Below are 14,279 nucleotides of genomic sequence, written 5' to 3'. Positions count from 1 at the left end.
TGTGGGTGTTACAATTCGCATAATGTATAAAGTTATTGTCACATATATTAATCTACAAGAAAATATAATTTAAATGACGTTTTTTTGCCCTTCAAATGCCATACAAATTTACACTAGTTAAGCAGTTTAGTGGGTAATAGACTATGCAATGTCACTTCCGGTAGCAGAAGACAGGTGCTTGTTTTCATTTGGCTAGCCAATGCTGTAACAATCAATACATGTTCGTGTAAGTGTCGTTTTAGATTATATGCCGCTTATATAGTTTGTAATGTATCTAAATTAGTGATGCCCCATATGGATTTTAAGTGATGTGTCTTTTTAGGTAGTCGGAACGTTTTACGTTCACAACAGAAACCTTTTTTCATATTTATATGCGTATGAGCAGTTGATCACCTCCCTAAATTCGTCTGCTAGATAGCGTTTGATTTTATGCATATAATGTCTGTCGGTTATAATTAGTATAATTATGGAACCATTTTGAAATCCGTTATCCGGTTTTTGATTTACTATATTCTGGGTCAAATTTATTTATAGGTTTGTCTTTTCATGATAAATCAATATTTGAGTTCGTTTCAACAGTAAGGCGTATATGGACGTAATCAGCATGAAGTGTCAAGTTTCAAGTATGATTTTGTGACATATTTCCATTACAAGCTTGTTTATTGTAGCACCTGATTATATCAATGCAGTCTCCTTAAGGTTATTACCCTGAATAGAATCTGGCATTACATGTGGTTGTTTCCTTCTTGACAGCATACCTGATTTTACGTTAGAAGACAGCTTGGAAATATTTGGTCAGGAAGCATTTGTCATTGTCGCCTTTCTAATCATGAGGATTCCACAATGTGGCATCTGGACATCGGACTTGTGTGTGGCAACACACAATTAGCAGTGATTGGACTCAAATTTGATCATGAATGCCAGTAATTTTGAAAATCAGATATCAGTAGGCCAGAAGAGCTGAATTTCCATGATTATGTCACATAATGTAACTTTGATTTGGTCATGGCATTGAATTAATTGAGAAAATTAATAACTTGTTTCACATTGTAAATATCGTCATCAGTTGTGGCAAAAAATGATAATTCTTGACAGTTTCCTTTACATTTAGGGACCATCATCATTTATCTTTGTTGCTGTAGGGTTAGAATTTAATTTACACTTTCACCTGTCCGCAGAAATGATCTGCCATGTACATAATGGTAAAAGTGGTAGTCTACAAGGAAATAACTCGTCCTGCTGAATCTTACAAGTCTCGGAATAGCAGAGTTATGTTAATTTCGAACAATGTGTTGTTGATGTTAAGATTAGATTTCTTACAAGGCCTATCCCAGAACTGCATACCAAATGTGATATTGATGTATGTTACCATATTGAAGTTTAAAGAATATCACTTTGAACAATGTTAAACATTGTTGAGCTCCTACTGTCCTCTCACTCACAGACCACATTACCAGTGTGTGCTGATTGGAGCAGGGGGCTTATTACGGTAATTAGTGAACAGCAGTCCCTTGGTACTATGTGTTAGGGATGTCACAGTTCCCCATATATCGATGCATCAATAACATTCAAAGACAATACGATGTGAGATACACATTACCTCCCTTGGTACTATGCTTTAACATGTCATGGCTCACAATATATCAATGCATTGATAACATTCTAAGACAATACGATGCGAGATACACATTTACCTGCCTTGGTACTATTTTGTGACTATGCTTTTAATTTTTTTTAAATAACAGGATGTGAAATGAAGGAGCATCTTCATAAAGAATAGTTGCCAAGCAACCACGTATGAATACACTCGGACTGAGTTTGATGTTAAAAATGGGCTGCATTTGTGGCAAGGAATCAATCAACATTGACAACAGGAACTTCTACATTCGGTCAAGACTTGGAGAAGGGTAATAATGACAACAAGATCAAGATCTGATTTACACTTCAATTTTGGGGTTGCAGGTTTTAAAATTGGGGTCTGATATAAGTTTGTGTCAAAGTAGGCAAAAGTTTATAGATAACAAAATTCTTTATTATACTGTTAAAAGTGACGTTAAGGTATAGATCTTTATACCGTTGTCAAGAAAGACTGAATAATGAACATGCTACAGAATTATATGTGGTAGGTGATGGATTAACAGTAACAACAATTATCATACATAAGAGGGATTAAGATGAGAAGTTAATCCTACCCGTGAAGATCTGGGTAAGAATAGGTCTTCAAAAACCCATGCTTGCCGTAAAAGGCGACTATGCTTGTTGTAAGAGGCGACTAACGGGATCGGGTGGTCAGCACAAACTAAAAAGTGTAACTTATTATTTTCTCTCATGATATTGCAATTACAAATAACTGCACTGCAATTTACCAGTACCCATGAAGTGATGGGAATATATACCCATGCAGGAACCTATGCTGTTTGTAGCAGGCGACCAAATGGATAGTGTGGTTATGCTCGGTGACTTGGTTGATTGGATGGTCAGGTTTCAGTGACTTGGTTGATTGGATGGTCAGGTTTCAGTGACTTTGTTAATTGGATGGTCAGGTTTCAGTGACTTGGTTAATTGGATGGTCAAACTTCGTGACTTGTTTGATTGTGTGTTATTGTAATGTGATGGTGTGAATAGTTGCTCACAATATCAATCACTGGATTGCCTAGTCCAGACTCGATTATACACAGATCAGTGTCGTATAGCTGGAATGTTGCAAAGTGCTTCAATAAACACAATAAACACACACTCACTACCTAAAGCTTCAAAGTCAAGACCAAAAATTAAGTGCTATGTTTTCCAATGTCTTCTTCAGAGGGTTCAGTTATGTTGACCTGATAGAAGAGGCACGGTCTCACAAGCTGTTTGCCCTCAAGAGAATCACGTGTCACTCCAAGGATGATGAAAGGGTGGCCATGCAAGAGGTGGAGATCATGGGAACATTTCACCACAACAACATCGTGCCCCTTGAAGCTCACTGCATGAAGCCTGTCGGACACTACACCAAAACACTCGACATCACCAGTGAGGTGTTCATCATCATGCCGTATTATAGGGTAGGTAGAAGGACAGTACTTCCCACATTCAGAGAGAGGAAAGTCAGTAGTTCGATCCCGGGCTCTGTTATACCAAAAGACACGTGTGCGTGTGTCTGCGTGTGTGTTTATGTGCGCACACACATGCTGCATTCTGATTGGATGAAAACCATTAGTAGGGATTCACATCAATCCCAGCTATCTTTTCACTTTTTACTGTGTAATCAGATGATGAATACTTTTTTGATAAATATCTTTTCTTTCTCAATCTCAAATTTGAAATTTGAATTAGTTCGTCACAGGCAAAATGGACACCACATTAATTTGTTTTAAGTTTGATCAATATTTATCAGAGTAACTTTACTTTACTAAAAAAAATAATAGTCTTGGTTCTCTGGCACCACCTGCACCATCCTAAAGTCTGCAGCGCAACAATGCGATCCAATATGGCACGCAGTTACTTCCCTTTACAAGGGCACTGCTTTACTCATTCGTGACCAACTCGTATTATTCAGGGACAAGCTGAATAGCGACATCGTGCCCCTCTCATGGCCATTTTTGCGATCAGGTTCTGTCTTAGCGCAAACAGGCATACCTAAAACAATTGTCAACTCGTTGCATAATGGTTCACTAATATTTCCCCATATATTATATATATTTCAGATGCAATTTAAAGCACATCGGGACGTGCAGAATTATACAGTATAATTGAACACATTTAACTGTTGGGTATATTTTTAGATGCAAGACATATGTAAAATCAAATATTATTTCTGAGGGGTTCCCTTTTGAAGAACTTGAAATCATTCACGTGTTCTGATTGGTTTGTCATATTTTCGCACATAACATTCATCGTATGGGGGACGAGTCTTCTTGCAGGTTACGGAAAGAGGCGAGTGGTGACGAATGTGCTTTACTGCGCAGCTCGTGTTATGGCGGCAAAAGGAGTTCGTATGCTTATTAATGTAGGGAGGCCCTTTCCAAGGTTTATGATACACTGCTGTTTATTTGGTTACATATTAGTTTGAACAAACAAAAACAAACAAAAAAATGTTGATAAACATGTGTATTCAGATCTACAGGTGTTATTGAGTGTTCAGTGCCCCAAAATTTTAACATTTGAAATGAAACGTCCAGGGCCCTGTTCCACAAAGCGATTTTTGTGCTATGTTGATCATAAACCTGTGTTAAAGTATGGGAGTTACAACCAAATTAGCACTATGATCGCTTTGTGGAACAGGGCCTTGGACATTTCATTTCAAACATTAAAATTTCGGGTTCCGGGTTAGAATGCTCATCACTACCCACAGATCTGAAAAAAAGTTTATTTCCTTTCACTCTCTCACCCACAGAGAGGCGGCCTACAAGACAAGATGGAGTTCCTCACCGCCAGGTCTGAGAAGATGGCGGAGGACAAGCTGTGGAGAATGTTCTTAGGCATCTGTCATGGTGTCCGAGCTTTACATTCATTCAACCCTCCATATGCACACAGGTGATATTGTAGTGTTTCACTCACATGCTGCCATATACTGCCTCTGTGGTGCAGTGGATAGAGCATCTGCCCAGTGTTCGATCCCTTGGTCCCTTAATAAATTGGGTAACTGGGTCTCATAAACTGCCTCTGTGGTGTAGTGGATAGAGTGTCTGCCCGTGGTTTGATCCCTTGGTCCCTCAATAAATTGGGTAACTGGGTCTCATATACTGCCTCTGTGGTGCAGTGGATAGAGCGTTTGCCCGTGGTTTGATCCCTTGGTTCCTCAATAAATTGGGTAACTGGGTCTCATATACTGCCTCTGTGGTGCAGTGGATAGAGCATCTTCCCGGTGGTTGACTGGGTCTCATATACTGCCTCTGTGGTGCAGTGGATAGAGCGTTTGCCCGTGGTTTGATCCCTTCGACCCACAATAAATTGGGTAACTGGGTCTCATATACTGCCTCTGTGGTGCAGTGGATAGAGCATCTGCCCGTGGTTTGTTCCCTTGGTCTCTCAATAAATTGGTTGACAAGGTCTCATATACTGCCTCTGTGGTGTAATGAATAGGGCGTTCTCCGGAAAATTAAAGGCCGGGGGTTCGATCCCCGTCCGTGTCATACCACAAGATGTAAGAGATGGTACTTGTTATCCCGCCTGGCACTTAGTATTCGGGGGATAAAATACGGACTGGCTGGCTCAGTGCCAGTGGGCTTTCCTTCCATAACAAGCCAACACACTGCAGTTCTTTTTAAAGCAGATTTTAACCAAAATTCACTCGTTCACTCACAGAGACCTGAAGCCGGCTAACATCATGATAGCAGATGATGAAACCCCAGTGTTGATGGATCTGGGCTCAGCAGCCAAAGCTAGGGTGGATGTCAGGAATCTCCGCGAGGCTCGGGCACTGCAGGTTAGTATCCGTGGTATCCAGTGTCACAGTGTTTGAAATAATTTTTGAACCCTACAAAGTACAAGACAGTCAGGCAGGTGATCTGTGAGTGGTGCCAGCCCATCTTCAAAGTTACCTGCCCACATTCAGACGTTGTAAATATTGAAAAAGTGCAAAAATTAAGAAACAAATCACGTCATGATTCAGTTTAAATAATGCTAACAATTACTTGAGAATCTTCTAGGAGTTTTAAAGTAGTCTAAAAATTATCTGCCAGACAGTCGGGCAGGTGGAGGAAATTTTCATGCAGTCCGACAGAAAAGTTACCAGCCACTGGCAGACAGGCAGGCAGTTATTTCAGACACTGGAATGTAACATGGCAGGCCTAGCACTGCAGGGGTCATTCCATCCTCAGTTATCCAGGGTATTATAAGAGCTTTCCATTATGAGGAAAATAATATCCTGAACCCACTGTAGCTTCTTTTCAGAAGTGATGTCACCACCTCCATCACCACCATCTCTATCAAAGCCCATAATTTCTCTCATTCCCAAGTTTAATTTGGTTGGATTGCTATGTGTAGCATCATACTATACGACTCAAGCTGTGGTAGCAATTGGGTCTAGGGTATTTATCAATATAGAATGGAGATATAGTACCCTGGATACTCGAGGATGGGGTCACAAGTTCCCCAAAACATTTTGGAAATGCTTTGAAAATCTTTAGACAGCATCAAAATGTTTTGAAACATTAATTGATTTAAGTGAAAATAATTCCTTTATGTGTGAGGTACCATATGGTGATCAGTCCATGGAATAATCCCCTTTTATTAACAATGTCTTTTCCGATCATTGTGCAGTTTTTAAAAAGGCATGGTGGCCTTGCAGGGTTGCCAGGGTGTCCTGTGTAGGGTTGCCATGACAACTACCTATTTAACCTGTATGTAACTCCAGGACACGGCAGAAGAGAGGTGTTCTATGCTGTACAGAGCCCCCGAACTGTTTAACGTGGACTCCAACGCTAATATCGATGAAAGAACAGACATTTGGGTGAGTATACAATATCAGGGCCCCGGAACTGTTTAACGTGGACTCCAACGCTAATATCGATGAAAGAACAGACATTTGGGTGAGTATACAATATCAGGGCCCCAGATCTGTTTAATGAGGAGATAGGGAGGCCATAGATTCAAATTACACAGCAGCAAAACTTAAGGACCCAGTTATGTCAGGAAACTCAGAACAGCATGTAATATTTCATAAGCTAATGGAATAAAAGATTGGAAGTTTTCCTGTGTGAGTCTGACTGCAAGCAAAATTATTTTAATCAAATGTTTGGGGTAGAGGAGAACCAAAATGAATTTGTGAGGGCCTAACTCTGTTCTTTTATGATTAGATTATAACTTCTAGCAGTATGACACGGGGTTATATGTGATATTATACGTCACACGTTAGGTTTGATTCCACATATACTCCAAGTCCTACTGCTACAAAGAATTTATATTGCCATGTTTAATCTGCCATTATAAAAGAATTAAAATAAATTAATATTTGATGGAAAACAGATGTTTGGTTGAGCTGAGGCTAACTTGTGCTATGCCTCGTGACTTTCATTGACTCGTAAAACAATGTGCAGCTTTTTGCTTCGTAACAGGGTGTAAGGGATTTATTCTACCACTCAAAAATCCATGTATGGCCAGTTTTCTTCTTGGCGGGGTATAAGGGATTTATTCTACCACTCAGAAATCCATGTATAGCCAGTTTTCTTTGTGGCTGGGTATAAGGGATTTATTCTACCACTCAGAAATCCATGTATAGCCAGTTTTCTTCATGGCGGGGTATAAGGGATTTATTCTACCACTCAGAAATCAATGTATAGCCAGTTTTCTTTGTGGCTGGGTATAAGGGATTTATTCTACCACTCAGAAATCCATGTATAGCCAGTTTTCTTTGTGGCTGGGTATAAGGGATTTATTCTACCACTCAGAAATCCATGTGTAGCCAGTTTTCTTCATGGCGGGGTATAAGGGATTTATTCTACCACTCAGAAATCAATGTATAGCCAGTTTTCTTTGTGGCTGGGTATAAGGGATTTATTCTACCACTCAGAAATCCATGTATAGCCAGTTTTCTTTGTGGCTGGGTATAGGGGATTTGTTCTTCCACTCAGAAGACCCTGTGAAGCCAGTTTTCTTCGTGGCGGGACAAAGAGATTTATTCTCCCCCACAGAAATTATTTCATAGTATTTTATCAAGATCATGTGAACCAATGAGATCACAACATTCTGACATGAAGGTACGATAAGAGACATTGAATGTAAGAAATTATGCATGTTATGTCAACCAATTCCTGATGTTTCATGTCTTGTTGACAGAGCCTGGGCTGTGTGCTGTATGCTATGGCCTTCCTGGAGTCTCCCTTTGAGAAGGCATACCAAAGAGGGGATAGTATCGCACTGGCTTCACTCGGACGCAATGTTAAATTCCCTGAAAATTCAAGGTATGTGATTTATGTGGTTTTCAAGTGTACTAGTCAATACACAAAGGGTTTAGCCATGGGACTTCCACAATGAGTTGCAGTGCAGTGATGTTGTAGTTTAATGAACGTTGCAGAGCTACAATTCTTGGTTTCGTCATCGACAGTTTAACTCTTTGAATTGAATTCTCAGCTGTATCGACAGTTTAACTCTTTGTCTACAATTCTTGTCTGTATCATCGACAGTTTAATTGTTTGTCTTGAATTCTTGGCTGTATTGACAGTTTAACTCTTTGTCTTGAATTCTTGGCTGTATTGACAGTTTAACTCTTTGTCTACAATTCTTGGCTGTATTGACAGTTTAACTCTTTGTCTACAATTCTTGTCCGTATCATCGACAGTTTAATTGTTTGTCTTGAATTCTTGGCTGTATTGACAGTTTAACTCTTTGTCTACAATTCTTGGCTGTATTGACAGTTTAACTCTTTGTCTACAATTCTTGGCTGTATTGACAGTTTAACTCTTTGTCTTGAATTCTTGTCTGTATCCATCGACAGTTGAATTGTTTGTCTTGAATTCTTGGCTGTATTGACATTTTAACTCTTTGTCTTGAATTCTTGTCTGTATCATCGACAGTTTAACTCTTTGTCTACAATTCTTGTCTGTATCATCGACAGTTTAACTCTTTGTCTACAATTCTTGTCTGTATCATCGACAGTTTAACTCTTTGTCTACAATTCTTGTCTGTATCATCGACAGTTTAACTCTTTGTCTACAATTCTTGTCTGTATCATCGACAGTTTAACTCTTTGTCTACAATTCTTGGCTGTATCATCGACAGTTTAACTCTTTGTCTACAATTCTTGGCTGTATCATCGACAGTTGAATTGTTTGTCTTGAATTCTTAGCTGTATCATCGACAGTTTAACTCTTTGTCTACAATTCTTGGCTGTATCATCGACAGTTTAACTCTTTGTCTACAATTCTTGCCTGTATCATCGACAGTTTAACTCTTTGTCTACAATTCTTGTATGTATCATCGACAGTTTAACTCTTTGTCTACAATTCTTGTCTGTATCATCGACAGTTTAACTCTTTGTCTACAATTCTTGGCTGTATTGACAGTTTAACTCTTTGTCTACAATTCTCGTCTGTATTGACAGTTTAACTCTTTGTCTACAATTCTTGTCTGTATCATCGACAGTTTAACTCTTTGTCTACAATTCTCAGTGATGCATTCAGGGTTAGAATAGGTCCCCAGCAATCTATCCTGGTCGTAAGAGTTGGACTAAATTGATCAGGTGGTCAGCCTCGGTAATTTGGTTGTTGGCGTGTCAATGTGTCAATGGCGTGGATCGTTCTTCACAATATCAATCCCTGGATTGTCTGGGCCAGTCTCGTTTATTTACGAATCACTGTCATATGGATGGAATATTGCTGAGTGCATCTTTAAGCATCAAACAAACATCATATTATCCATCAGATGACTTTGAAAGACTTTTTAAAGGGCTCCAGATACAGGACAGTTCAGTTACTCTGTTAATGCCAAAAATGCACACAAAAAACACCAGCAAACATTCTTAACTAATAGTAAATAGAAGTACTAAAAATCAAAAAGAGAGCTCACATGATTTATTTTGTTCATTTTGTTTTTATGTCGTTAAGTTTTCCAGCTATATAATTTGAATCAATGGACTCCCTAACTACTCCTTAAACAGTTCTGGCCTTAAATATGACATTTAAACATAATTTTACAATTTCATGTTGATTTTTGTTGGATCACAAACCAAATTGATTTTTTTTTAAATCTGTAAACCAAATATTTAAATCATGTTAAATAGTATCGGTGTGTTATTACAGTTCACATGTAAAGGAGATTTGGGTAACCTATATAAAAGTGGTTTAGTGTGTAAGATATTGAAATTTTCCCACTTTTTTGTCAGTTTCAGCAAGTCTGTGGAAGATATGATTCTCTATCTGATGACCGTGAATGTAATGGAGCGGCCATTTATTGACCAAGTTATTTCCCGAGTGGACAGTGTCACACAAGCAAGTGAAAACCGAGTCTGATTGGCTCCCTTTGTCATGTGATCAAAGTGATTAGTTATTCATATCATGTGACTCATCCTTGTCCTCTGTGTCATGTGACTTGACCGTATGCATCGTGTGATCTGCCCTAACATCCTACCATTAACGATGGTCTTTGTTCAGAGAACAGATACAGTATTCTGTCTGCTTCCTGTGATTGTCTCTGATGTATTGGTTGTCTTGGTTGTGGGAGACACTGTGATATGGAACTTAACGGACTTACTCATCCATTTACAGCATCAGAAATTAACACAAGCCCACTGCTAGAGACAAGTTAACATGTGTCGAAATGTATTAAGAGTAAGTTAGGTTAACTTAAGGGTGAGACTGGATGGCCCAGTGGTTGGCTCCTGATGCCTGAGACCTGGGTTCTATTCCCATAGATACAATGCAAGTGCAGATACAGCTCTTTGTAAAAGGGGGATGCACTTAGAATAAAAATCTGATAGCACATAATTTGTTGAACAATTTGCATTTGTTATCCAAACATTAAGAAGTTAATAGTTTTCTGGCAAAAACGTGTCATCAGATGATTTAGTTTAATGGATTTTAATATGTTAAAGTGATTAATATGCTGATCCATGATGTCATCAGTTCCGTGGTCACGTGGGAGCTGTGTGATAAGGTTGTCCTCACAGCTAGTTGAAACAACTTCTTCTTCAGCAAGACCTCACACAGCTCTTCTTTCTGTTAAGAACAAGCAGTAGATGCTTTAAGAAGTAATGCAGGATAAGTATACAAATATATAAAATATCTAGGATTTTACTAGGTTCCTGTTCATAAGGACTGGTCAATGTTTCAGACTTCTAGCCTCAGAGGGTATTACCGTAATTCCTCATTTAAATGGCAGACCACAATTATCGTTGGGTAGTTTTTATGCACGGAATTCTCCCCAATTATAATAATGGCAGGGGTAAAGAGTTTCTGAAAGATTTGTCCAGGAATTTAATTGAGGAAATACGGTAAGTGTTTTTATCTGATGCTGTTTTGATTTTGGGTCAATTTTGTATAGGTTGTGTTTGTCACATTAAATCAAACAATTTCATTGGCTGTGATCAGTATCATAAGTACATGATATGATATGAATTATGATATGAAATCATTGTTAATTTTGAATGTTTTGTTTTCTTAGAAGGATGTGATCAATTTTCATATTTGATAGGCTTTTTTACATATTTATAATATACTATGTGTATGTGCAGTGTGTTGGTATTCGGAGATCTCAAGGGGTATAGCCGCACACCTTGTTGATACAAGCCATGGTGGGGACACAGGCCACGGTGGGGACACAGGCCATGGGGGGGACACAGGCCATGGTGGGGACACAGGCCATGGTGGGGACACAGGCCATGGTGGGGACACAGGCCACGGTGGGGACACAGGCCATGGTGGGGACACAGGCCACGGTGGGGACACAAGCCATGGTGGGGACACAGGCCACGGTGGGGACACAGGCCATGGTGGGGACACAGGCCATGGTGGGGACACAGGCCATGGTGGGGACACAGGCCATGGTGGGACACAGACCATGGTGGGACACAGACCATGGTGGGTACTCAGGTCATGGTGGGGACACAGGCCATGGTGGGGACACAGGCCATGGTGGGGACACAGGTCATGGTGGGGACACAGGCCATGGTGGGGACACAGGTCATGGTGGGACACAAGCCATGGTGGGACACAGGTCATGGTGGGGACACAGGCCATGGTGGGGACACGGGTCACGGTAGGACACGGGCCATGGTGGGACACAGGCCATGGTGGGGACACAGGCCATGGTGGGACACAAGCCATGGCGGGGACACAGGCCATGGTGGGGACACAGGCCATGGTGGGGACACAGGCCATGGTGGGACACAGGCCATGGTGGGGACACAAGCCATGGTGGGGACACAGGCCATGGTGGGGACACAGGCCATGGTGGGGACACAGGCCATGGGGGGACACAGGCCATGGTGGGGACACAGGCCATGGTGGGGACACAGGCCATGGTGGGGACACAGGCATTACGATTTGTTCAGGATAATTGACATATGACAGTTGTGAAACAATGATTGCTTTCTGGAACGGGTTGCTAGAAATAATAAAATATTCCTCTATTGAATTCATGTTTCAAGATACATTCAGATCTTTTGATAACCTTTTGTATAATGATGTCATGGTTTGAAAAATCCTGAACGGTAACTAAGTCATCTTACTAAAACTGTTTTGTATCTGATCAACTGTTTATGGCATAAAAACCTTCTTCAGTGGAAGGTACAACTGTCCCAAAAGATTAACACACTCCACTATGCTTCCTGAATGAAATTCATTGCATTAGTGTCTGCTTTGCCTGGACTTGCTTTGAATCAGATTGACGCATAGGTAAGACTTGTGTGAAAACAAACCATGCTTGTCAGTCTGATTCTTGGAAATGTGTACTATTTTATAGTGAAAACATCAAATTGTCACAATATGAATACTGATAGTTTCAAAACAATAACTGTAACGGCAAAAGGAATTCTACTCAAGCCTCAACTGTTTTTCTGAAAGTTTTTGTGAAATTCCCCCAAAATTAAAATTTTGTTTCTTAAACCAATGAAGGATGCTTTACCCTTTGTCAAGCAAGAGTCTGCTGTGCTGAAACATCACGTTAAAAAACTAAAGAAGTTGAATTCCGCAAGTGAACCCTGTCTTATTGTCAGGACAGCTTCTATATGCCCCTGAAACAAAGTACATACCATCCTAATCCGAAAAGAATCTTGGACTTGGTTTGATTTTATTCATGGTGTCCTCCCCTGTTAAGCAGAGTGACGATTTCAGTCAGTTTAAAAAATTATATTATATATTTATTTGGTTTTATTATAAATGATAATGTATACAATCTATTCATCTGTCAACACAGAAATTGGATGACTTAAGCAGCGTTGTGCCGAGGTTGTGACCTTGCGGGATTCATGCAATAAGTTTATGATTGATGCATAATTTTTACACTCAGTGGCACATAGGGCGCGTTCATGTAGCTAGGTTTATTATATATAGTTATGGGGGCTACTGACTGTCTCAAAAATTGTTACATCACTCACGCATCTGTTGCAGCTGTTATTGAATGTAAATTTCCTCTTTTTAGTGTCTCATTTTCCAAATTTTTTTAATGCTGAAGGGGTCCCTGTCCCCACTCGTTCAGTTTTTGGGAAGAACACTTGACTAAGAAAAGAGAATATTCTTTGTGACGATAAGAACCATATGCTGAATGGAAGTTTCAGAATCTGCTTGGCCAATGTGCCCGAAATTTGTGACATAATGAGAATAAGGTAGGCAATGACAGCAAACATTACGTTGGTGGTTTTCTACAGCTGATGAATGAGGTGGTAGCTTATTTTATAGGGATTTAGGTGTTTATGTCGATAATTTTGTGTTTATGTAAACAGATTCAACCAATTTGTTGTTTCAAGTTTATGTTACGGTGGCTTCACTCCGTATTTGTGGTATAATATTTGCTGGTTGCACCATGATTATGTCACTCTATACACATGAAAAACACATAAGCCCCACCCTTCTTTATTTCCATACCAATCTCATGAAAATCAGATCTTAGTTCTCGCTACCGCTAAACAAAGATCTGAGGACATCCCATAGACCGACAGACCGAACTTGCACGAACTTTGACTGACCAATGGAATGACCAATCAGAAGGCAGCTTTCTCGTGATTTACGGCACTAATTTCAAATTGGCTCCCGCTTCGAAACATATTTTGACAAATTCTCGATTACAAGTTTGAAACCTGAACAAAAGAACATTCAGGAATGGCTAATAGATAGTCTAGATTGTATGGATTCAGTCGTTAAACCCGTAACTATCGTTCGGAGTTAAAGTTTTCGAGGTTGCATGATTAGAAATCAAATTCCGACTGTCACTTTCATAATCTGGTAAGTGATGCTCTGATTGGTCGGATGAAAGGTCGTTCTGACATGACCCGTAATGGGATGTCCTCAGATCTTTGTTTAGCGGTAGCGAGAACTAAGATCTGATTTTAATGAGATTTTTTTCCATATATCCTGAACTTCCATCAATCTTTTACACATGGGTACAATGTGTGAAGCCTAGTACTGGTGTCTCTGCCATGATATTGCTAAAATGGAAATAAAACAATATTCACTCACTAACTCAATCTTTTGGATTGATCTAATTTTAAAATGTATGTCAAGATTACTATGAATATCTGCTACAATGTTGGTATAAGAACACTGTTTCTCCTCATGGCTCAATCTCATTAAAATCAGATCTTAGTTCTCGCTGCCGTTAAACAAAGATCTGAGGACATCCCATTACGGGTCACGTCAGACCGACCT

The 14,279-nt window shown here is 39.8% G+C and overlaps 1 protein-coding gene and 1 pseudogene across 1 annotated transcript; both read left to right on the top strand.

Moving 5' to 3' along the window:
* Nucleotides 1-165: 165 nt before the first annotated feature.
* LOC139464954 (serine/threonine-protein kinase 16-like) lies at nt 166-11,302 on the top strand. Its single transcript, XM_071246586.1, has 8 exons — nt 166-226; nt 1,746-1,907; nt 2,804-3,044; nt 4,376-4,515; nt 5,287-5,407; nt 6,338-6,433; nt 7,759-7,883; nt 9,803-11,302. Exons 2-8 carry the CDS (start codon nt 1,798-1,800, stop codon nt 9,927-9,929), a joined length of 960 nt encoding a protein of 319 aa, XP_071102687.1. The 5' UTR covers nt 166-226; nt 1,746-1,797; the 3' UTR covers nt 9,930-11,302.
* Nucleotides 10,852-14,060, top strand: LOC139464678 (uncharacterized; annotated as a pseudogene).
* The last annotated feature ends 219 nt before the right edge of the window (nt 14,061-14,279 follow it).

Source organism: Haliotis cracherodii, unplaced genomic scaffold (genome assembly GCF_022045235.1).
Source record: "Haliotis cracherodii isolate W230 unplaced genomic scaffold, xgHalCrac1.p SCAF_17, whole genome shotgun sequence".
Classification (NCBI taxonomy): Eukaryota; Metazoa; Mollusca; class Gastropoda; order Lepetellida; family Haliotidae; genus Haliotis; species Haliotis cracherodii.
Note: the sequence above shows the minus strand (reverse complement) of the source record. Positions and strands in the feature narration are given on the sequence as shown.